General features: G+C 38.8%; 1 protein-coding gene across 1 annotated transcript in view; it reads left to right on the forward strand.

Moving 5' to 3' along the window:
* ascc3 (activating signal cointegrator 1 complex subunit 3) overlaps nt 1-26,199 on the forward strand; it is a 424,683-nt gene that overhangs the window by 313,306 nt on the left and 85,178 nt on the right. Inside the window, 11 exon segments of the mRNA XM_051957275.1 lie at nt 2,263-2,454; nt 2,866-3,090; nt 4,190-4,309; nt 4,758-4,922; nt 6,268-6,354; nt 6,830-7,006; nt 13,121-13,346; nt 13,874-14,028; nt 23,720-23,818; nt 23,921-24,089; nt 24,790-25,010. Of these exon segments, the coding sequence (XP_051813235.1) occupies nt 2,263-2,454; nt 2,866-3,090; nt 4,190-4,309; nt 4,758-4,922; nt 6,268-6,354; nt 6,830-7,006; nt 13,121-13,346; nt 13,874-14,028; nt 23,720-23,818; nt 23,921-24,089; nt 24,790-25,010 (1,836 nt within the window).

A 26,199-nucleotide genomic window follows, 5' to 3' on the forward strand; every position in this document is an offset into this window, starting at 1 on the left:
TAGTGGCTAAATGCCACCTTGACGTGGGTTTTGGTCTTGGTTTGTGGTATAATTAAAAGGCCGCTGCCAGAGGACCTCAGGGTCCACGAGGGTCGGTATGTTAAAAGGAGATCGGACAAATAAGAAGACGCAAGGCCATTAAGGCATTTAAAAACTAATTAAAGAACCTTAAAATCGATCCTGAAGCGAACAGGGAGCCAATGCAGCGACTTTAAAACTGGTATAATGTGTTCCCGTCCTCTGGTCCTTGTCAGCACACGTGCAGCTGAGTTTTGCAGTAACTGTAGATTTAAAATGCTCTTTTTGGGAAGACCAGAGAGCAGAGCATTACAATAGTCTAAACAAGAAGAGATAAAAGCATGCATTAGCACCTCCATGCTGGCCTGAGAGAGAAACGGGCGGACTCTGGCTATGTTCTTAAGATGATAAAAACCTACGTTTGTAATGTTTTTAATATTGGGATAAAATTCAGCTCAGAGTCAAAAATAATGCCCAGATTTTTTACAAATTCATTTGGAGGTTTTCTCAACAAGCCTGCCTGAGAGGAGACCCTGGGGTAGACCCAGAACCCGCTGGAGGGATTATGTATCCTGTCTGGCCTGAGAATGCCTTTGGATTCCCCCAGGAAGAGCTGGAAAGTATCACCGGGATAGGGACCTCTGGAATGACTTGCTTCATCTGCTGCCTCTGTGACTCGAACCCGGAAAAGCAGAAGAAAATGGATAGATGGATGGATGTTTTAATTTAGTCTCCATTTAAATGTTTAAAATCTGGCAATATTACCTGATAGTAAAGAAATCAACAGCAATTTGTTCAGTAGAAATGATTTGCTAAAAAATTGCATGAAATCCTTCATTACATTTTACAAAGCTTGTAGTCAGACAGCATTAGACCTGCTACACAGTTGGATTTTTAAGGTCTTAGACCGAACACTTCTTTCTATGACATTTGCGTGCAAATCCAGCCATTCATTGCAACCAAAACATTTAGCCAGTGTGTGTGAGGCAGGCAGCTGCTGGAAGTAATAGGTTTTCTCTTTGTGGTGCAGATGCCTACTGGGCACTGACCTCTATTTAGATGCCCAGAGAGAGAGATAAAACCCTGTGATAAGGACTCCCCTCAAGCCCAGCCAGGTCACAGACCCCGCTGTCAGTCACAGCACACATCTCAATATGACTCACTGTGCCTATGCCTGTGTGTGTGTTCTTGTACTTGCTACATTGTGAGGGCCATTTCCTGCATTTAACTATCAAAGTGAGGACATTTTTACAAAGTGAGGACATTTTGCCCGGTCCTCACTTTGAAACAGCCATGTTTGAGGGTGAAGACTTGTTTTTAGAGAACAGGTATGAATTGAGGTTTGGTTAGGGTTAGGGTAAGGATTAAGTTTAGGCAATCATTTGTGATAGTTAAGGTTAGGGTAAGGCTCTAGGAAATGCATTACGCTTATGGATGTCCTCACTAAGATAGAAGTACAAACGTGTGTATGTGTGTGTGTGTGTGTGTGTGTGTGTGTGTGTGTGTGTGTACTTGTTTCTGCAATACCGGTGGGGACTTTGACCTGACTATTTGCTATAAAGGTGGGGACCTAAAATGAGGTCCCCACGGGTGGCAACACCGTTTTCTTGGCCATATTGTTGTTAATAAAAAATGTAAAAGTGCAAAAACGTTTGTTTAGGGTTAGGCATTGATTTGGTGATGGTTAAGGTTAGGGTTAGGGTAAGGGTTAGGAGCTAGATATGAATGGGAGTCAATGGTAAGTCCCCACCGGTATAGAAAAACAAACGTGTGTGTGTGTGTGTGTGTGTGTGTGTGTGTGTGTGTGTGTGTGTGTGTGTGTGTGTGTGTGTGTGTGTGTGATCTATCAACGGCAGATACTGTTTGAATCTACAGGGAGTCTACACCTGTGTAATGCACTGTAGGAAAAACCTTTGTAAATTTGTGAAATTTTTGTTTACTCTGTCAGAGAGGTAATTCATCTATACTTTTTTTTTAACTGATTGCACATCGCCATGTATCTGTACAAGACTGTGTTATATTATGGATTTCCCCTGTTATTTTTGCTCTCATTTAAGGAAAGATAACAACTATGACTCAAGTCAATTTCTCTCAAAGTCCTCTTGTTTTCTTGCAATTCAGCATGATATTGGATTTAAGCTCACATCCTACCTTTGACACACAAAAGCAATCCCTATCCCTCACATTACCTTAAACACTTCGCTTTCCTTTTTTAAAACTACTTTTCCTGACCACCCCTTTCAGATTCAACGCTCCAGGAATAAGCAGATGAAAGAGATTTTCCCAGAAGGATTTGGGATCCACCATGCTGGGATGTTACGGTCTGACCGTAACCTGATGGAGAGCATGTTCTCTAAAGGCCACCTCAAGGTGCTAGTCTGCACTGCTACACTGGCCTGGGGAGTGAACCTGCCGGCCCATGCAGTTATCATCAAGGTCCTTACTATTTGCTTTTATTGATTTCTGTCTGGCATTTTAATCGTCTTGATTTGTCTCCTGCTTTTTTTCATGCTTGTGTGTATACACATTATTTTGTGAGCAAGCTTGGATCACCATGTAGACAAAGCTACTGCTCTGGGGTTTCAGACCTTCAGGATCCTCAGTGGCTCCAATTACTTTGTGCTCACCTCATTAATTGCAAGTTTGTTTTGTAATGAAGCAAAATATAAATGAAATTATGAGTAGCCTTAAAGTGGCTCCTACCTTTTGTAGACTATCAGCAAACAGCCCAGCTAGAAAGATATTTAGTAAATCTGAACACATTTAAATGTACTGCTTTTTATTCCTAGTAGTGTACTCTTTTTGTTGTTGTTGTTTATGTTTGAAACTTCATTGTGTCTGTAACAGGGTACTCAAATTTATGATGCTAAGCGTGGTGCTCAGGTGGATCTGGGCATCCTGGACGTCATGCAGATTTTCGGACGTGCAGGTCGTCCCCAATTTGACAAATATGGAGAGGGTACCATCATCACCACCCATGACAAACTAAGTCATTACCTGACGCTACTCACCCAACAGAATCCTATTGAGAGTCAGTTCCTGGACAGCCTTGCTGACAATCTCAACGCTGAGGTTAGTCTCTCTTTGGCATCCTGACCAAATGGGATTTATTTATTCTTTCAATTTTTAAATTGCTTTTTTTCCATTTCCCACATTATACACATTTACAAGTTTAAGATTGTATGCATACAAATGGTAGAATATGCTTACATGCTTTTAAGTTTAAAAAAAAAAAAACTCTTACAGAAGCACATATTCTCACTCCCTGTCTGAAATGATCCATTAAATGGTTGTATTTATATAGCACTTTTATCCAAAGCGCTTCACATGATACGTCACATTCTCCCATTCACACACTGATGGCAGAAGCTGCCATGCAAGGTGCTAACCACGACCCACCAGGAGCAATTAGGGGTTCGGTGTCTTGCTCAGGGACACCTCAACATGAGCTCGACGGGCCGAGGATCGAACCGGCAACCTTCCAGTTACAAGACGGCCACTCTACCCACTGAGCCATCTCGCCCCCCGTTATTGTTCCTTTTTCTGTAAAACCTCCTACTGCAAAAGTCCGTGTGCTCTGATTGGTCAATTGGCATGACAAAACCAAGGTCACATTGGTTGCTTATTGTCCCAGATCTATAACGATAGGTAGAGAGATGTAGCCATAGCAGAAGCTACCGTAGTGTGAACATACTGTAAGTGAGGACTGTAAAGGTGCTTCTCATTCTTTGAGGTCATGCCAGTCTGGCTGCTTTGGCAGGGATAATGCAGCTGTGTTAGATGGTGATGTAAATAAGCAATGGAAGAGAAGCCTTGACATGAAACAAAATGTTTCAGGCAAGTACGGAGCAAGGTTTTGTCTGCAAGATAGTAACTCCCTCTGGTGTGGGAGCTTGGCTTTATAAGTTTGTAGTCCTTTCAGATGCACAAAAACAGTATCTAACACAGAAAAGGAAATGGGAAATGCCAGAAAACATAATACTGACTCCTTGATGGCTGTCTTATTAAGATCTTTTCTAAACATTGGAATTAGAAGACTGAGGCTGTAAAGCAATGAATAAACTGTACATGACGTGTGACTGCACTTTCATGAACTGTCCACTGGATGGTAGCAGAGACCAATGATATTATTGAATGGTTGAGTGTCTCTTTCCTTTCTTGCTTACTGTAGATTGCTCTGGGGACAGTCACTAATGTGGAAGAGGCTGTGAAGTGGCTCAGTTATACATACCTCTATGTTCGAATGAGGGCCAACCCACTGGCATATGGCATCAACCACAAGGCTTATCAGGTTGGTAGAATAAGACAAATCTGCTTGTCTTTCTTTCCAAGATCACGGCAGAGAAGGGGTAGCTCATGATTTTTTTACAAGCAGGAAATGTGTAGTTTACAATAGATATAATCATAACCTATGCCTAATAATAATAATTAATGAAAAGTTTACTATAAAATAAGAAGATTTTGACTGACTGACTGACTTACACTGCATTGTCCTACTATTACAAGCTGCTAGTACAGATACAGTTGCAGCTTAATAACCTCATAGAGAAAGATATGAATATGTATGGAATTTGGTTTGAGTTGTATTTTTAAAAACAGCTGTTTTAAAAGACATACAAGTGCAGTCTTAGACAGGCAGTATAAGGCATAACACAAAGTGTCAATATCTGTAAATATCTGAATCCAGTATAGTGGAATATTATCAATGAATTTCAACTAAAACACTCAAACTGTTTCAGATCGATCCGGCTTTGGAACTGTACAGGAAGGAGTTGGTGGTGGAGGCAGGCAGAAAGCTGGACAAGGCCAGGATGATCCGCTTTGAGGAGCGTACTGGCTACTTTGCCTCCACTGACCTGGGCAGGACTGCTAGCCACTTCTACATCCGATACAACACCATAGAGGTAGAATCACCCAAACATAAGAAACAACATCTTAGAGGTAGACTCACTCCTACTTCACATCACTGCAATATCTTTTCACCTGGAGTTGCTTAATGTGTTTCTCTTTAAGCAAATATTGTTGGTTGATTTCAAATATCTTTTACCAGTACCTTTTCAGCCATTATCAGATATGATAATTGAGTGTATTGTCCGTATGTTAGTATGTAATGTATTTTTCCAGTACCATGGCAACCACCAAAAAACATGAAAACTGACATATGCTGAATACATTTATTTATAGGTGTACCTACCGAGCAACATCATAACCCTTTTGCAGGAAAATAGATGGACTTTTCCATTTTAGAATGCAGATGAGCAATTCATGGTTAACTGTGTACCCCAGCCTACAACTGTAACAGTAAAATATGTGTACGGAAGAAACATATATGCATTTACACCTGTTACTCAGTGTCATAAAGTTGGTACAAATAGTGTTGCCCTAAACAAAACAAAAGACAAAAAAGTAGCCAACTTTGTTTGCTTTGTTAAGCTACTGTTACAAAGAAGCATCTTTTTACAATGGAATATCCAGCTAAATGCACAACAAGTTTCTCACGTTTCTCCTCAAGGCCATCAGCACTGTCTGCAAAAGTTACATAATTTAACAGGAAGGCACATTTTAGGGGGCATGTCAGAAACACGTATAAGAAAGACATTCAAGAAGTACACAACAACAAATTGCAAATATGAAACAATGTTTGCATATTTCTAGGTGTGACTAAATTCTGCCTACCTGCACCTAGAATCCACACCAAGCAATGAATATATTGAAGTGCAACAGAAGAAACGGTAGTCCAACAAGAAAGCAACACAGTTTTAGCCTTCTAAAACTTTGTGATTTTTCCTATTTAAAAATAAAGTATTTAATACATATGCAGATATTTCTGTCCTGCTGGCCTGTGTCTACTTGACAGTATCATGTGAATATTCTGTATATTATATATGTTGTAGTGGAGCAATTGAGCATTTAAAAAATAGATCTGGAGTTTCACACTGCTACATAAATTTCTGAACAAAAGTGAACAGGCGCACACATCTAAAGGGTCATCACTGGTAAAACACTGTTTTATATTCGTAAACCATTTCTTGCGATAAAAACCAAGAATAAACGGCAACCAGCAACTTAAAGAAATTAATTATGCATACAGTTTTGAGGTACCTGCACGTTTAAATCATAGAATTTATTTCTCCAGTGCATCTTTTATGTCATAAAAATACTGTAACCTCAGACACAATGACTTTGAAAAGTTACCTCAAGACAAAAGCCTATTAACCGCTCACACATCTCTTCTCTCCTTTGGTAAAGACGTTCAACGAACATTTTAACTCTCAGCGAACAGAAGCTGACATCCTCAGTATTGTGTCCAAGGCCGAAGAGTTTGAACAGCTCAAGGTGAGAGTTTATCAAGTAGTTACAAGCTACAACTATGGCTGTCGAAGATTCAGTCAAGTACTAACATCTCACCATCACATCTGTACTTATACGTCCAATAATGTACACTACAAGGCAAAAGTTTGGACACACATTCATATTCAATGATTTTTATTTATTTGTATTATTTTCTACATGGTAGATTAATACTGAAGACATCAAAACTATATAAGAATACATATGGATTTATGTTATAAACAAAAAGGTGTTAATTTTCAATATTAATCTACCATGTAGAAAATTATATAAAAAATAATAAAACCATTGAATGAGAAGGTATGTCCAGACTTTTGACTGGTAATGTATATGAATAACAAATTATTAATTAAGTCTACATTACAGCTATATCTACACCGGTTGAAATGCATTTATTCATCAGAAGCTCTAGTATGGTATGAAAACAGAAGTATATCATACAGGTGATGTGTGCTGGCAGGTCCGTGATGAGGAGATGGAGGAGCTGGAGCAGATGCTGTCTAACTACTGTGAGCTGCCAGCTGCAGGCGGTGTGGAGAACGGCTACGGCAAAGTCAACATTTTGCTGCAGACGTACATTGGCCGAGGAGAGGTGGACAGCTTCTCCCTCATCTCAGATCTGTCATATGTGGCACAGGTCAGGGAAATAGAACAACGCATGTATATATACACACTACAAGATAAACCAATATATCCGTAAATTAAAGCCTCAGAGGACAAATTTTATGCTTAAGTTCATTCTGTCAAATTACTTAAATTTAGAATTATAATTACAGGAAGTTATATACCATTTTTCATTTAAACACTGTTGCAGGGATTTTCTTACTACTCAAAAGTTCACATGTTTTTTGTTTTCAAGTGGAGTTCCAGGACCATTGTCAATAACAAAATAACAATGAATCAACTCACTTATAACTTGTTTGGACGATACATTCAAGTTCAAACAGTTAAATATTCAAAATCTACGCTTAATGAAATAAACAGCAATGTTTGCCTGCAGCCAGTGACAGCAGTGTAACTTCTGAACTCTGCTGCATGATTGCATCACAAAGGTCACATTCCTTATGATGGGGCTAGTACAAATCAAGAGATACATGTTCTTTATAATTTGTCAATCAGAGCATATTCTTTTGTTTTCAAGTTGTAGGGATTGTGAACTAGGGAAATTGAGACACCTTCTGCATTTTTCTGGTGTGTCCTTAATACATGAAGTCATCAGCAACAACCCACAATGCTCTCCTCAGCAGTTAACATCATCATGACAATGATGTCAACAATAGAGAAATAAGCCACAAGGACACCACATATACGTGAAGACAGGATTGTTGTGAATAATCTCTATCTAAACTGTGCAGACAATAGTTCAATGCAAACAATAGTTTATCAATCAAAAGCAAATTAATTTCAGAATAGAAAATATTACACTTATTAACATATTGTATTCAGGCCAAGTCCAGATTAAATTGTCATTCAACAAGGTCCCACAACCAAGCAACACAACTGTAGCAAGTTAATATTAAAAAATATTTCAAATTTGGAACTTCTTATATTTAATACTGATGCATATATTTCAGTCTGGCTACATATTATATGCAATGTTATATATATATATATATATATATATATATATATATATATATATATACACACGTGGACAAAATTGTTGGTACCCCTCAGTTAAAGAAGGAAAAACCCACAATTCTCACTGAAATCACTTGAAACTCACAAAAGTAACAATAAATAAAAATGTATTGAAAATTAAATAATCAAAATCAGCCATCACTTTTGAATTGTTGATTAACATAATTATTTAAAAAAAACAAACTAATGAAATAGGGCTGGACAAAAATGATGGTACCCATAACTTAATATTTTGTTGCACAACCTTTTGAGGCAATCACTGCAATTAAACGATTTCTGTATTTGTCAATGAGCGTTCTGCAGCTGTCAACAGGTATTTTGGCCCACTCCTCATGAGCAAACAGCTCCAGTTGTCTCAGGTTTGATGGGTGTCTTCTCCAAATGGCATGTTTCAGCTCCTTCCACATATGTTCAATGGGATTCAGATCTGGGCTCATAGAAGGCCACTTTAGAATAGTCCAACGCTTTTCTCTCAGCCATTCTTGGGTGTTTTTGGCTGTGTGTTTTGGATGGTTGTCCTGTTGGAAGACCCATGACCTGCGACTGAGACCAAGCTTTCTGACACTAGGCAGCACATTTCTCTCCAGAATGCCTTGATAGTCTTCAGATTTCATCGTACCTTGCACACTTTCAAGACACCCTGTGCCAGATGCAGCAAAGCAGCCCCAAAACATTACTGAGCCTCCTCCATGTTTCACCGTAGGGACAGTGTTCTTTTCTTCGTATGCTTGGTTTTTGAGTCTATGAACATAGAGTTGATGTGCCTTACCAAAAAGCTCCAGTTTGGTCTCATCTGTCCAAAGGACATTCTCCCAGAAACTTTGTGGCTTGTCAACATGCATTTTTGCAAATTCCAGTCTCGCTTTTTTATGAGTTTTTTTCAGCAGTGGTGTCCTCCTTGGTCGTCTCCCACGAAGTCCACTTTGGCTCAAACAACGACGAATGGTGCGATCTGACACTGATGTACCTTGGCCTTGGAGTTCACCTTTAATTTCTTTGGAGGTTGCTCTGGGCTCTTTGGATACAATTCCAACGATCCGTCTCTTCAATTTGTCATCAATTTTCCTCTTGCGGCCACGTCCAGGGAGGTTGGCTACTGTCCCGTGGGTCTTGAACTTCTGAATAATATGAGCCACTGTTGTCACAGGAACTTCAAGCTGTTTAGAGATGGTCTTATAGCCTTTACCTTTAAGATGTTTGTCTATAATTTTTTTTCGGATGTCCTGGGACAATTCTCTCCTTCGCTTTCTGTTGTCCATGTTTAGTGTGGTACACACCTTTTCACCAAACAGCAGGGTGACTACTTGTCTCCCTTTAAATAGGCAGACTGACTGATTATGAGTTTGGAAACACCTGTGATGTCAATTAAATGACATACCTGAGTTAATCATGTCACTCTGGTCAAATAGTTTTCAATCTTTTATAGAGGTACCATCATTTTTGTCCAGGCCTGTTTCATTAGTTTGTTTTTTTTAAATAATTATGTTAATCAACAATTCAAAAGTAATGGCTGTTTTTGATTATTTAATTTTCAATAAATTTTTATTTATTGTTACTTTTGTGAGTTTCAAGTGATTTCAGTGAGAATTGTGGGTTTTTCCTTCTTTAACTGAGGGGTACCAACAATTTTGTCCATGTGTATATATATGAGTAAAAATCAGCTAAGGAGTAATATTGTGTAACAAATCATCGAGACATTCAAATTATTTTATTGATTAATCAAAGGACATTTTATTACACTTTGATGATAGCCTTAACAATGGAAACATTTGAAAAGATAGTAAACTAGGCACATTTTTGACAAGTTTCCAAAATTACGTTATTATGTTACTTTTGTATGTTTCTTTTGACGGAAAAAAGTGAACTTTTTTTCCGTCAAAAGAAACATACAAAAGTAACATACATAAGCGTAATTTTGGAAACTTGATAGGCTATTTGTCAAAAACGTGACTAGTTTACTATCTTTTCATATGTTTCTATTGTTAAGGCAATCATCAAAGTGTAATAAAATGTCCTTTGATTAATCAATAAAATAATTTGAATGTCTAGATAATTTGTTACACATTATTACTCCTTAGCTGATTTTTACTCATATATATAAATGTTCCTGTTAGTGAGGATATAAACATCCAATTTGGAGTTCCACACCATTAAATTCTTATGCATGTAGTTGTCCAACTTCAAATTGTTGTGTGTCTTTAAGATTTTAACACAGATGAGTAAAGACAAAACACAAACAAAAGATAATCTCGAAGCAACTAAATATGTAGACCATAAAACCTCGAAAAACAACAACGAAAGCATGCAATAGTTTGACTATATAGCTCAGAGAGAAAAATGGCTATGCTTAAATGGCTGACCACTAAAATGTGACATCAGATTTCTTATTACATTATTTTCAATGTCCAAGATTTCTTCTTCTGAATAATTACCGTATTTTCACGACCAAAAGGCGCACTGTACCAAAAGGCGCAGTCTCAGTTATGTGTGCCATTACTGTATTTAAAACACACATAAGGCGCACCTGATTATATGGCGAGGGTTTTATATACAATCCACGCCCACACTTCCCCCTTTAACGTTCTCATGGTGTCCTCTACTACGTCGGTCTTACAACACACACACAAGCATACAAGTGTGCGTTTTTAAAAATAGAGCCGGAGCAAAACTGAGTTTGGTTGTGCTTTATTTAAGTATTGATTACAAAGTACTAACATTTTTTTAATCATCAATAGGCGCGGGCATGGTAAAACACAGATAAAACAAGCACACAAGTGTGCGTATTTAAAAATAGAGCGGGAGCAAAACTGAGTTTGGTATTCACTTTTTTTTTACCGGTAATCGTCATCAATCAAACCCATGGAAGTCCTCATCCTCTGTTTCTGAATTGAACAGCTGCGCTAAACCTCCATCAAACATGCCAGGTTCACTTTCTTCACTGTCAGAGTCACTTTCCGTGCCGTGCGGCGCTTCGGAAATGATGCCGGCTTTTGCGAAAGCTCGAACAACAGTGCCAGCAGACACGTTAGCCCAAGCATCTACAATCCATTGTCAAACTGTGGCGTAACTCGCCCGGCGCTGCCTTCCACTCTTAGTGAAACTGTGGTCTCCATCGGTCATCCATCGCTCCCACGCCGCTCGCAGCCTTACTTTGAACGGCCGGTTCACACCGATGTCCAGCGGTTGGAGTTCCTTTGTCAGGCCTCCCGGAATGACAGCAAGCTCAGAGTTCATTTGCTTCACTTGTTTTTTCACATCGGCTGTGAGATGGGCACGCATAGAGTCACAGATCAACAGCGATGGTAATGCGTGGAAAAAACCACCTGGTCTACGTCCGCCTTACAACAACAACAACACACACAGGACGCACTGCACCATAGGGCGCGCCGCACAATTTGAAGAAAATCTAAGACTTTTATGTGCGCCTTATAGTCGTGAAAATACGGTACATTTTTTCTCTCTCAGAGCAAGTGAACTCATAGCTAAAATTTCAGTCCTATCCCTTTTGAATTTTAAGCATTGTGCCATACAGGAACTAAAGTACATCCAAAAAGATTGTCACCTGGTAATGTGTCGTTACGAGACTTGCTACATACAACTGTGCGTTATGAGGAGTAAGTAAACTGCAAGTAAATTTCCCACATGTACAAACATCAAACTGTTTGCTGTAGTAACATTAAGTAGATAAACAAGATGATCAGTTGTTAAAAAGCCTGGGGTGCTTAAACTGTAATTTATTAAAATTTCTGCTCTGACAGTATATCTGTATCCACATGTAATTTGTTCTTTCTGCAGTCGATCATCTAGAGGATATTTAAATTAGTAGTGAAAATATGAATGAATGAATGAATGAATATTAATTACACTGCGACCATTTTTATATTGAAAATAGAAAACATAATATTAATGTTTTTTTTCAAAATCCTTTGTTAATCCTGCAGTGTGGAAATTTGCAATAATAACAAACATACTTATGTTGATGTTCCTTCTAGTTGTTAATTTGGTATGATGTTGTGTAGTAGCTGACATCAGATATATAGGAAGTGTACTACAGGTACTGTCATGAAGGTTGTAGTTAAATTTACAGTCCTGACAATACTGATAGTGATGTTTTGTCATATCAAAGATACAGTTTTAAGGATAGGGCTGCACAGTGACGTAGTTGTTAGCACTTTCGCCTTGCAGCTAGAAGATCTCTGGTTCAAATCCCGGCCTGGGCCTGGGATCTTTCTGCATGGAGTTTGCATGTTCTCCCTGTGCATGCGTGGGTTTTCTCCGGGTACTCCGGCTTCCTCCCACAGTCCAAAAATATGCTGAGGTTAATTGATAACTCTAAATTGTCCGTAGGTGTGAATGTGAGTGTGATTGTTTGTCTGTATATGTAGCCCTGCGACAGACTGGTGACCTGTCCAGGGTGTCCCCTGCCTTCACCTGAGTCAGCTGAGATAGGCTCCAGCACCCCCCGCGACCCTAGTGAGGATAAAGCGGTATATAGACAATGGATGGATGGATAGTTTTAAAGATGCTGAAATCTCTGAAAATAGTGGTTTAATTGAAAAAGATGTAATTCAATTATAGAGCAGAAAAGAGTAATAAGGAATCTTCTTTGGGTTGATCTAATCTCCCCAGATTTCAGGCCTTCCTGTGTCTCACCAGACCTCTCTCACCAAGTTATCAAACAGGACAACCAGATTTCAGTAGTATGACATTTACCAAAAAATCTGATCACATTAACACCTGAGTAGATCAATCACAACCTGACCAGGCTTGAGCAGTCTATCGGCAAGCAACATTGCCATTTGACCTCTCCTCCAGAACCAACATGGGCAATCCATCAGTGCACAGCTGTGGCCAACCTGCACATCTGAACCAAACCAGACCTTCTCTTGATCACACATGATTAATCACCTGTATGCTGCCTGATGTACCCTATAGCTGTTGCAGGTTACTTCTGCTCTAGTACAAATGTGTTTCAGTTGTTTTATTCCAACCACAAAGTTCAGTGTTATAACTATTTTTGTCATGAGAAAGGGTGGGTAAAATGTCTACAAGTGCCATAGTTCTTCGAGCGTCATTTCACTTTTTCTCCTGCTGTTATTACTTCTCACAGAATGCTGCTCGGATTGTGAGGGCTTTGTTTGAGATTGCTCTGAGGAAGCGGTGGCCAGCCATGACCCACCGACTGCTCACTCTCTGCAAAGTGATTGACAAGCGGCTGTGGGGCTTTGCCCACCCTCTCCGCCAGTTCCCCAACCTGAGCCATGTTGTACTAAACCGTTTAGAGGAGAAGAAGCTCACTGTGGACAAATTGAAGGAAATGAGGAAGGATGAAATTGGTAAAAAAAATATATAAAACTTTCTCTGTGTATTTGTTTTCCTGCTGTAAAAAATAGTGTACATATGCTATAAATGCTGAACTATTGTCATATTTTAGTCATAGCAGAAGTTATGTATTTTTTTATGAAAGGCAGTTTTACTTTGCTATTTTGTTATACAACAGTCAGTGAAGTCAAGACTTCAGCCATTTTTTTTTTTTTTTTTACTTTATAAGCCTCCCAGTGACTGAGAGGATATACTGCTACAACATACTAAGGCTTTTTTTTGTGTGAAACTGCTGCAGATATTGTTGATTTTCACTGATGGACAGCAAAGTAAAAGCAACTGACAACAGTATTTTTGATTTTTTAAAAAAACATTATATTGTTGCTGTATGCCAAATTATATCATGCTAAAGCTAGCCAGTCCTGCTTTTTTGGAATATCACCTATCTATTTGATTTTGGATTTTAGTGACATCTGTATGCATAACATCACATTTACTCATGATCATGAACACATGTTAATGCAAGGTGTATTTTTCCCAGGTCACATGCTGCACCATGTCAACATCGGGTTAGCAGTCAAACAGTGTGTCCACCAGATTCCCTCAGTCACAATGGAGGCTAGCATCCAGCCCATCACACGCACCGTCTTACGTGTTCGCCTGATTGTCACGCCTGACTTTCGCTGGAATGACCAGGTAAATGAAAACTACTATAACATACAAAATACTTCTGCTTCTTGTTTTTGAAATAGCATCAAATTGGAAACCTAAATTGATAAAACTGTTTAATATAGCAGAGTGTTTTAATATATTTAACTTATTCCTCAAACACATTATCAGTTTTCATCACATAAAGATACATCCCCTAAATTTGTTCAATCACACAACAATAACCCATAATTGCTGATATATTAAGTCCTAATACAGCTCTCAGTTTCAGACCTGTGCTTGGAAAAGTGGAACTATTTTTGCCCTGCAACTAAATAATTCCTTGCTAAATATGTATTGCTCTGCTTCATTTCAAACAAAGTTCTAAAAATTATTTTGTAAAAAAGTAAAGTCAGAAGAGTTAACATGATTAGAAAATACTTAGGGGTCTGTCATATGGTGAATTCATGAGTGAGACTTTTCAAATGTTTTGAAATATTTTGCATTTATAGTGGCAACCTTAATTACACTGATTGAGAGAATAAGAAGCATGCACAGCTATATTCAAAGCAAATAGTGGACATTTTGAAATTTTAAATATTTTTGCAGTTTTGCTTGCTACATAATTCTCTGTGATATTTTATTGTTTTTGATATCTGTAACTTTGTTCCACATGATAGAAAATAGTAAAAAAAAAAATTAGGAAAAAAAACTTGCCTGAGTAGCTGTGTCAGAACCTTGGAGGGAGCATTACAACTCCATTAAATAGAGATTGATAAATAAATGGATCATCAATTTACTACTCATGTCATGTGACTGAACTCAAAGTGGACTTGTTTCAGATTGAAATGCATGGGAATGCACAAGCCGAAAGTGACATACACCTTTTTTAGTTCTCGTGTGTATTGTCTTGAAGGCTTTAGCAGAAGTGCTCATGAGTTAGTGTGCTGCAGGGTGTGCTGTGCTGGGCTGTGGTTCCCCTGTGTCTCTACAGCTCTGAAAGACATAGATTAACAAAACTGTGGAATCCCACTGCACAACCTCTGTTGTTTTTAAAGACAAACACAAACTGCTGGTACAACTAACACTTTTTGTTAAAATTAAGTCCTACAGGTGTCAGCCATACTCTCTGTTTTCTTTTTGTGAAATCAACACAGTAGTATAATTTCTATATCCGTAGCAGTTCCAATACTAAAACTTTCACTGTGAGGTTTGTGGATTTTTCAGGGTAACTGGGTACATTGCATTTGCACAAACACATTAGTGTTTGCATTTCTATTTCACATTATACGTACATGTGCAGGAGATAATTGTTAGGCAAAAAAAAAATAAAATAAAAATTTGTATTTAAGGAGTACTATAGCGCTCAGGGTCAGAGGAGGTCAGGAGACTTGCAGTGTGTGGCGCAACAGTTATGTTCTGGACTACTGATCCAAAGGTCAGAGGTTCAAACCCCAATGTAGCCACTTGTTGGGCTCTTGAGCCCTAACCAAGGCACTTAACCCATCCTGCTCCAGGGGAGTTGTACCATGGCTGGCTCTGCCTCCCCCAATGCAAAAAGCAGAATTTAATTTTAAAAATACAATTATTGAAGGTGGGGGGGGGGGGGGGGGGGGGGGGGGGGGGGGGGGGGTAAATGGTTGTATCTCAATGAGTTAAAAGAAAAAGATTGTGATAGCAAGCTGTGTACAGCTTGGAATTGCAAAAGTTACAATTTCTGACTTCATCTGTTATATTGTAGTTATATTTCTGGTGGTGGACAAAGTTCAGGTTTTGTTGTCCTGTTCAGGTTTTGCTGTAGGACTAGGATTTTTTTTATTTTTTTTTTAAGAGATTATTACAACAAGTTATGTATCCACCTGTTGAAAATAATTAAATCCAGAATCACCAGATTATCTACTGGAACAAGTTTGCAATTTTTTGCACGCAGTAAAGGACATTAGTTTTTTGATACAAGCAGGCTGGATAGTTAAATTTACAAAGGCTTTGATTTTAAAAGGACATTGCCTAAGTTTGGGCCTTTTTCTCACTTCTCTTCACTGTTTTGATTGCAAGCAATCGCTAGCTTTATTTCATCCAGTTCATGATGAATATTTCTTTTTCTTATTTGTCGCAGAATGCCAGGTGCTTAAGAGATAGCAACAAGAGAAAAGCTATATTTCTGTTTTGAAAGGGTAGAAAAAAATTGTTTTATGACATGAAACATGACACACTCAAAACCAAAAGATGAAACATATTGGATTAACCAATGGGGGGACAAGATCCTCTTTGTTCATGGTTCCACTAAATCAGCAGGGCAAGCTATTTTGTTTTATCGCTCTCCTGGCAAACTGATAACCTCTAAATGTAGCAACAGTGGTAGATGGCTAATCTGTGTTTTAAAATTGGACAATAAACACATTATTTTAGCTAACATCTGTGGTTTCAATAACCCCACACATAATAGACAATTGATTTCAGAGGTGTTAATTTCAAACACCCTAACACCAAACAGTACTGCTGATTCAAACCAAATTGTATGACAAAGTCCAGAATTGATTATTGGTTCATTTCTGTTCCTATATTACAGCTGATCTCTGACTGCTCTATGTCTGCTGCTCCTCTTACGGATCACTCTTGCTTTGAAAATTATCTTTTCATCACCTGGATTCAGCTGTAGAAACAAGGACTATTGGAAATTCAAATCAAGTTTACTGAATAATCATACTTATTGTGAGGGTATAAAACATTTAATTTCAGAAGTGATGACCAATGCTTCTTGGACATCATATGTATCTAAATGGGAGTTTCTTAAATTCGAAATTCGGGAATTCTGTATTCATTTTGAGAAATCTTTAAGAGTAGCAGACGCACTGAGCTACATCTAATTAAAGAAGTTAACACCTACCATATGAAAACATCACCCTCTGACCGTAATAAGTAGTATTTACTAACTTTGCAAACACAACTTGATGAAATATATCTCAAAAAAGCTGAAGGAAGGAGCTTATATTGGATCCAAGGCCAAATGGATGGAGGAAGATGAAAAATGTACCACCATACTTTTGTGGCTTCAAAAAGAGAAGACAGGCGATGAATTCAATTAAAATCTTATTAGTCAATGATCAGTTATGTTCAGACCCAAACATTATAAATGGTTGTATTTATATAGCGCTTTTTAGCACTTTACATGATACGTCACATTCACCCATTCACACACACTCACACACTGATGGTAGAAGCTGCCATGCAAGGCGCTAACCATGACCCACCAGGAGCAATTAGGGGTTTGGTGTCTTGCTCAGGGACACCTCGACATGAGCTCGACAGGCCGAGGATCAAACCAGCAACCTTCCAGTTACAAGACGGCCACTCTACCACTGAGCCATGCCGCCCACATTATCACTAAGGAGCTTCTTTCTAAATTGTGATCCACCACTTTTTGAGAATATAGAAAATTGTATTCGTTGTATAGATGAAGATTTTGTGAAATTGTGAGATTCTGATATCACTGCTCATGAGCTTGACAAATGAGTAGAGAGTCCATCTTTGAATAAATCCCCCGGCTTATATCCAATTTCTACCAACATTTCTGGGACATATTAAAAATTCAGTTTCTTCTCATGCTAAAATAGGTGGCAGATGGCTTAGCATTTCCTCTACCATAAAGCAAGAAGTAATTACCTCAATCCTTAAACCTGTCAAGGACCCCAAAATTCTAGATAATCTTAGACCTATCACTTTATTGAACACAGATTACAAAATCGTAACTCATGTTTATGCTAATAGACTAAAAAACAATGCAGACAAAATTATTAGTGACTCCCAGTCTGGCTTTATAAAAAATAGATCAATTCATGACAATATTTGTTTAGTTATAGATCTTTCAGATTGTAGTCGCCTAATAGAGGACTATGGTTTTGTTTAGTTTCTTAACTTTTATAAAGCCTTCGACTCAATTGAGCTCCCTTTTATTTTCCAGTCTCTTAAACTTTTTGGTTTTGGTGAATCTCTTTATGATAATGAATCTCTTTATGATAATGCAAATGGCTCAATTTCATTACCAGGAGGTACTTTACCAAGGCTTGATATCAAACATGGGCTAAAACAGGGCTGTCCAATTTCTCAGTTTCTTTTTATTACTGCTACTGAAATGCTTTCTATTTTTATCAGAGCTCAAACATTGCTCCCTTAGATGTGTTGGGCAAACCCATAGTCATTAGCCAGTTAGAAAGAGGTGGGTAGTAACAAGTTACATTTACTCCGTCACATTTACTTGAGTAACTTCTTGAAAAAAAATGTACTTCTGAGAGTGGTTTTTCTCTGCCATACTTTTCAGTTTTACTTGAGTAGATTTATGATGAAGAAACGCTACTCTCATTCCATTACACTGGGCTACACTCACGCATTACTTTTTTATTTACCAAATTAGATCTGCTTTATTTTGCCGGAGAGATGACTGTGTTTCACCAATCAGATGAAGCAACAAAAATCATGTGACTCCATTTCACCAGACGTCGCCATGCGGTCACATTAGTGGCATAGCAGCACAAGCTCTTCACATGTAGCAGACGGAATTTAAAAAAAAAAAATGGAGGCATTTTCGAGAAATTTGATCTTGCTTTGGAGTCCGACAACATTAGCATAGCATTAGCATGGATATCTCTGGCTTTTGTCTTCTGTTTACTAACATGGGCGACGTGAAGCATGAGGTCAGGCTTGATAGGTCTATGTGATACAGCGGGATACAGCATTCATATACATGAGCATGCAGTATATCTTGTCATTGGAAGTAGTTTTCACTGTTCAAACATACAAACGTTACCTTAGTACAGGTATTTGTTTCAAAAAATGTATGTTTCTAAAAACTGAGATTTGGAAATTTGTGTTTCTTGTGCCTTAACTTGTCATTTTGTAAAGATGTTGCTTATTTTTGCTATTTTTTTAGTTTATTAAATGGAAATAACATAATTTGCACAATTTTTTATGTCTTTGTCTGTCTCATCTCATCATATCTAAAAAATAAATCGGACATTACAATCAAACAGTTACTCAGTACTTTCAGTACTTGAGCAGTCTTTTCACCAAGTACTTTTTACTCTTTCTTGATTAATTTTTTGGATGACTGCTTTTTACTTCTACTTAAGTAATATTATTTTGAAGTAATGTTACTCTTACTTAAAGCTGCTGTCCGGAGTTTGAATCGCAGCATCTCCCAGAACAGTTGGTCCCACCCTCCCTCCCTCTGATTTCGCCCCTTTATTTGTGCACGCGCGCAGTACATGAGAGAAGTGCCCGGAGTGCTGCAGCATCTCGCCTGTTTTGCTGTTTTCCCCTCTTCTACATTTAGTACATTTAGTAAATAATAAAGGAATTACGTTAGAATGCTGTATTGAGTCTAACTTGTCCTAATACCAAAATAACATGAATCTGCTAGGACGAACTAGTAAAGTTTCAATATGTGATTACACTCGTGTATCCCTCTCGATGACGTTGTTTATCAAACTTAGTGCATTTACGCGTGTATATGTGTTACATTGTTTATTTATTTCTATCTAGAGTTCAGAATTGCATGACTACTCTGACGAAGAGTATGTCCCAGATGCCCCAACATCTTCCTCCAGAGGCCGGGCATCTAAACGAAGCCGTCAGGCGGGCTATGGGGGCCGTGGTCGGGGAGCGACGCGAGCACCCCGAGCCAAAAAACGTCCTGCAGTCTCTTGGCCTGACAAGCCGTGGGATTGGTAACTTTTCTGGAAGTTGCTGAGCCCTGATGCTGTCTCCTCCGCAAGCAAAACAAATGTGCGCGCGGTTGCGTAGTGCGTAGCTCGCCCACCTCTGCATGGGCTTGCTTGCTGTGCGCGTAACCGTTGATTGACAGCATGACAAAGCTGAAGCTCGAACTTGATTGGTCGGCAGCAACCGGCGCTTTTTGGAATAACATTGGGGGTCTATGAGAGGAAGGCGGAGCTCAGGAATAAATTTTCATATCGCGTTATTCTAACTTTATATTATAGTATCGAACTAGACTAACACATTTAAGCTTTGTTAAAAAATGATACATAGATTGAAAACAAACGGAAACTCCGGACAGCAGCTTTAAGTACGATTTTTGGCTACTCTACCCACCTCTGCAGTTAGCAGATGATGCGACTGTTTTCATGAAACAGCTAACTGCAGTCCCAAAGATTATACAACCATTGTTGTTTTTTTTCCAAGACCTCAGGGATTAAGCTCAACCTAAACAAATGTGAACTGATGTCAATCCATCAATGTGAATTAACAAATGCATACAACAATTATATAAGGTCGGTTGTCAAATATTTAGGTGTACATATTTCTAAAGAAAGAGAAAACAAGAATATATGTAAGGTTTTTGATAACTGCCAAGGTAAACTTAATTCCTGGTTATTAAGAGAGATCACTTTATCTTACTAAGATGGAAGGCGTTTCGAGACATATGTATCCTGTGCATTCTTTAGCTACTGCTAACAGAGCCATCAAGAAGATTAACCAGATTATTTTCGGTTAAATTTGGAAAAGAAAAACTCACTATATTAAAAAAAAAAAAGTTGAAATGACTAAAGAATATCAAAATGGAGGTTTATAAGCAATAAACTTTGATTTCATAAATTGAACTTTGAAAATGAATAGGTTAAAATCCCTTTTAAGCAACAACAGGTTTTGGTTTCATATTCCCAGAGACATTTTCAAGAAATTAGGAGATATTGATCTATTATTAAGATGTGACTCACCATTCAAAGATTACCTGTTAAACTATCCCTTTTTTACCAACAAGTTCTCTTATATTGGAAAATACTGTACAGTCATAATTTCACCCCACATAGCACACTGATATGGAACAACAGATATATTGTGATCAAAAACAAATTATTGTACAATAAGGAATTGATGGATAAAAACATCTGGTCTGTAATTCATCTTGTTGATGGTGAAGGATGTATGATGCCCCATGAAAGTTGGGAGGGGTGGTGGGGTGCAGGGTCCTGGTGGGGGCTGGGGCGGGTGGGGTTAGGGCATGGGTGGTGGGTGGGTCCTCTTGCCCCGAGATGTCTGGGTCGGTTCTGGCATGTTGGGGGTGTCAGTAGCTGCTCCCTCTTGTCCTCGGGGTCCGTGTGGTACACGGTGGACCCGGTTGCTCTCTGGGGGTGCCGCCCTGTGGCTCCTGCGGCCTCGGGGGGGAGGGGGCACCCTGTCAGCTTGGCCCTGCCTTGCCATGATAGCTGTTCTGGGCTTTGGGGTCCTTTACACATGCATGTTTGATCAGGTCTCACCAGCTCCTGTCGAGTTCCACTGTTGAGCAGTGATGGGGTCCGCCAGAATGTGCTGAGACTCTCTTCAGAGTCTAAACTCACACTAAACCCACTCTCTTTTTCTCTAGTATCTTCTTCTAGCCTATTCCACTCTATACTGTCAAGACACCCACAACTATGGTGTTCAATACTGTTTGGTTATTTATGAATTTTTTTTTGTTTGTTTGGTTTTTCTGAGTTTTTTTTGTTTTGTTTTTTTAAATTTTTTAGTGTGTTTGTTTTATTGATGGGTAATGAATAGTCGGGAATAATACAGCACCTGATATTCTTCAGATGTAATAGCACCGCTTGCTATTCCCTGTCCGTCCTGTTTCGTCCTGTCCACCCTTTGTTTCCCTTCACGTCACCACTGAGGTGTAGCACTGCCCTCCCTGGCTCTTAACAGGGAATTCAAATAAAGAATGCCAGCTTAGCTTTCAGGGAGGGCTGGTGATGGTCACATAATAAAATATTTGGCTGCAAGACTAAAATATGCATTAATCTCATAAAATGTTGACACCCCTTCCGTGGAGTTACACAATGCAGACAAAAAAAAAATTGGATTTGACATGAATAAGTGTGTATTTTGTGGGCATATGTAAACTACAGATCATCAAAGTACCAAAAGTACTTTGGGCTGATATATGTGACTGGCTTTGCACCAATATTCTACTTGAACCCTTTCTTCAAAAAGATATCATTTATGGTTTTGTATCAGAAAACAAAGATTATAATTTCTTGATTAACAATATCCTCATCCTTGGAAAATTTTATATAAATAAATGCAAATAGATGATGGTAAGTCCTAGGTTTTTTGTGTTTCATAAGGAGCTTCTCTCCTTCATTAAAGCCCTTAAAAAAATGAAGAGTAAACATACAATGAAATTATTCAATTTAATTGAGAATTACGATCTGCAAAGAAAGGCCTAGCTTAATGTTTTGTTCTGTTTTGTTTTTCAATCTTGCTTTTTCCTTTCTGTTTTTATTGTGTTTCATTTTCAGATAATTTTCAAGAACTGCCTCTTTTAATAGATATATATTTTGTTTTACTGCACTGTAAGTACCTGTTCATTACAAAAAAGCCTTTGTGGAAATTGTATTCCGCAATGTTTTGTTAAATGAATTTGTTAATTAATTTAAAAAGAAATACAATATAATTTGGAGTGGGTTGGTTCTGCCGCTACCGGATCAACTGCCCATTTGCCCATGTGCAGCGGCATAAGTGACAGTTAGTCTACTTGTGCAAACTGCCTGAAATGCGTTGCCAGACTTCAGGGATTTTGGGTCATTCTGCGCTGCAGATGGGTTAATTGCGTAAAAATTTTGCATTAAATTTGACAATTAATTTATAGATAGATAGATAGACAGACAGACAGACAGACAGATACTTTGTTATGTTTCTGGCCATGGAATCGTCATCTGTTTTTAAGAGCCAAAATGCCTTCAGGCCTCACCAGCATGTACTAACTGAGAGAGCAGAGGAGCCTGAGGGAATCATGGGTAGTCCAGAGTTTGTCATGGAATTTGAACGGAATAGGAAGCTCATTGTAGCAGGACTCAATATGAAGATGAATGTTTATGTCCGATTAGCAATGCATGCTCTAATCATGAGAGAGTGGTAATAGAACACTGGATAGCTTAGCTCTGATCTGGCTGCAGAGCCCGGACACACGTACCGACACATGAGCCGCTTACCCAATGACACCCAGGAAATGGACCACACTCACTAATTGTGATGCAAAGTGTCATAACTCTGCAAATATTATTTACTTTTCTTCATTCCAGGGTTGAACTGACAGAATTTTTTGGCTGCATGTATTTAGTTTATTGTGTATTAATGCTTTTAACATTGCGTTTTTCCTGTTCATAAATTCCAGCTATTTATTTTTAATCACCAAAAATGTAAAACCTGACAAAGTGGGAAGCAGGAATGCACAGATGAAAAACATACACAGAAATACACAGAAAAAATACAAATGTTATGACATAAAACAGCACCAGGTCTCCTTTGATAGATTTGCACAGAGATTGTGGAGGTACATGTCAGGTAGGTTGTTGTCTCCTTTTAGAACTTGCCATGGTTGTTCTGTGAAGTGGACTGACTCCATGATGTTGAGATTAGGGTTCTGTGGGGGCCAGACCATCTATTGTTCATTCTTCTTATCACTGAAGAAAGTTCTTGATGACTTTATGAAAGAACAGAGAATGCACAATACATTTGCAATACCAGATACAGTTAGACATCTAACTTCATTCCACAGTCCGTCAGTGGAAACCAGTAGTGGTGGGCAGGTTGCAGAAGTAAAAATTAATATCAATGTGAATGTTGACATACATTTTAAAAACTGACACTCAAGAACATGAATATAAGCAAGAAAGAAACAAACTACCTTACTTGCTATCTGTTGAAAAGACTGTCTGAAAGTTTATTTTTCTCCATGGTTCAGGTGCATGGGTCAGTGGGTGAGCCTTGGTGGTTATGGGTTGAAGATCCCATCAATGATCACATCTACCACTCCGAGTACTTCCTTCTGCAAAAGAAACGGGTTAGTTTTGTGTGTCGAACTTCAATTGACATAAAAAAGTGTTCCCAAAGAGTACACCCTGACTCATGTGTGTTCTTACTTTTTTTTTGGTTATTCTTCCAGGTGGTGACAGGAGAGCCTCAGCACATAGTATTCACTATTCCCATCTTTGAGCCATTGCCCTCCCAGTACTACATCAAGGCGGTGTCTGACCGCTGGCTCGGAGCTGAGGCCGTCTGCATCATCAACTTCCAGAACCTCATTTTACCTGAGAGACACCCACCCCACACTGGTACATACACTCAAGCACACTCATGCACACATTGCTGCCATGAAAGCAGGAATTTTACTTACCGTGACTTCAACGTAAAATACTGAAAGTGCTGTTCTATGGATGCACATCATTCTCCAAAGTAAATAAAATTCTTCAGGTCACCATATTTATTGTTGAGAAAGTCTGGTCGCTGTAGCAATGTGGGATGCCACTGACATGTCAATACAAACAGTCGTGCTGGATTATAACTAACAAAAAATTAAAAATTCTATAGATTGATGGATGAAGCATGTTTTATTTAGTAAAAGTTACCTAATCTTTTACTAAAATCAAATATTAGCAAAAGCATCAGTGCACTTTATCCTAAAAATACAAAGTACAAATTACTGTTTGCTTATAACAGCAGCTTACCACCACAGAACAGGTTGAGAATAGCTGCTTTCTACCTGCAAAAAGACAGCAACACTCCAAGTAGACTAGAGAACAAAAGCATAGTGTCCACTCATCATGCATTTTTGTTGTTCTAATGTTTCCTATTTTTATTATATAGCACTCCAATGTTTATTATAGAAACAGTGGTCTTGGTCATGTATGATCTTTTGAGGCTGTTGGGGCCTAAATATTAAGGTTGAGGATCTAACCATTCTTCACATTATGAATTTTAATCACTGAATAGCTTCATTTTAATTCACTTCTTCCATTTTCCTTTCCTTCTCAGAGCTACTAGACCTGCAGCCATTGCCAGTGACAGCTCTGGGTAAACAAGAATACGAGAGCCTATACAAGTTCACTCACTTTAACCCCATCCAGACCCAGATCTTCCACATGCTGTATCACACCGACACCAATGTCCTGCTGGGAGCACCAACAGGCTCCGGAAAAACTATTGCAGCAGAAATGGCCATGTTCCGGGTTTTTAACGAGTATCCATCTTCTAAGGTTAGGCTAGTTGGCTCACTCTTTGTTCCTGGTGAATATAAGGGTATGTAATTTACAGAACATACTGACTTGATGCAGCCTTTTCAATTGGTCATAAATGATATAAATTTACATAAGACACTCAACATTTGAGGGTTTGAATTTCACTAGTGTTACATAAAATTTACTGTGTAATTGCTGTTCGGAAATATTCATTATTTATTGCTGTTGGTTCAGCAAAGACAACAATCTGTCAGATCCTACAATGAAAAAGGTAACTACACTCAACAAAAATCTAAATGCAACACTTTTGTTTTTGCTCCCATTTTTTATGAGATGAACTCGGAGATCTAAAACTTTTTCCACATACACAATATCACTATTTCTCTCAAATATTCTTCACAAATCTGTCTAAATCTGTGATAGTGAGCACTTCTCCTTTGCTGAGATAATCCATCCCACCTCACAGGTGTGCCATATCAAGATGCTGATTAGACACCATGATTAGTGCACAGGTGTGCCTTAGACTGCCCACAATAAAAGGCCACTCTGAAAGGTATAGTTTCAGCACACAGCACAATGCCACAGATGTGGCAAGATTTGAGGGAGCGTGCAATTGGCATGCTGACAGCAGGAATGTCAACCAGAGCTGTTGCTGGTGTATTGAATGTTCATTTCTCTACCATAAACCGTCTCCAAAGGCGTTTCAGAGAATTTGGCAGTACATCCAACCAGCCTCACAACCGCAGACCACGTGTAACCACACCAGCCCAGGACCTCCACATCCAGCATGTTCACCTCCAAGATGGTCTGAGACCAGCCACTCGGACAGCTGCTGAAACAATGGGTTTGCATAACCAAAGAATTTCTGCACAAACTGTCAGAAACCATCTCAGAGAAGCTCATCTGCATGCTCGTCGTCCTCATTGGGGTCTCGACCTGACTCCAGTTCGTCATCGTAACCGACTTGAGTGAGCAAATGCTCACATTCGATGGTGTCTGGCACGTTGGAGAGGTGTTCTCTTCACGGATGAATCCCAGTTTACACTGTTCAGGGCAGATGGCAGACAGCGTGTGTGGCGTCGGGTGGGTGAGCGGTTTTCTGATGTCAATGTTGTGGATGGAGTGGCCCATGGTGACGGTGGGGTTATGGTATGGGCAGGCGTCTGTTATGGACCAAGAACACAGGTGCATTTTATTGATGGCATTT

Source organism: Acanthochromis polyacanthus, chromosome 12 (genome assembly GCF_021347895.1).
Source record: "Acanthochromis polyacanthus isolate Apoly-LR-REF ecotype Palm Island chromosome 12, KAUST_Apoly_ChrSc, whole genome shotgun sequence".
Lineage (NCBI taxonomy): Eukaryota > Metazoa > Chordata > Actinopteri > Pomacentridae > Acanthochromis > Acanthochromis polyacanthus.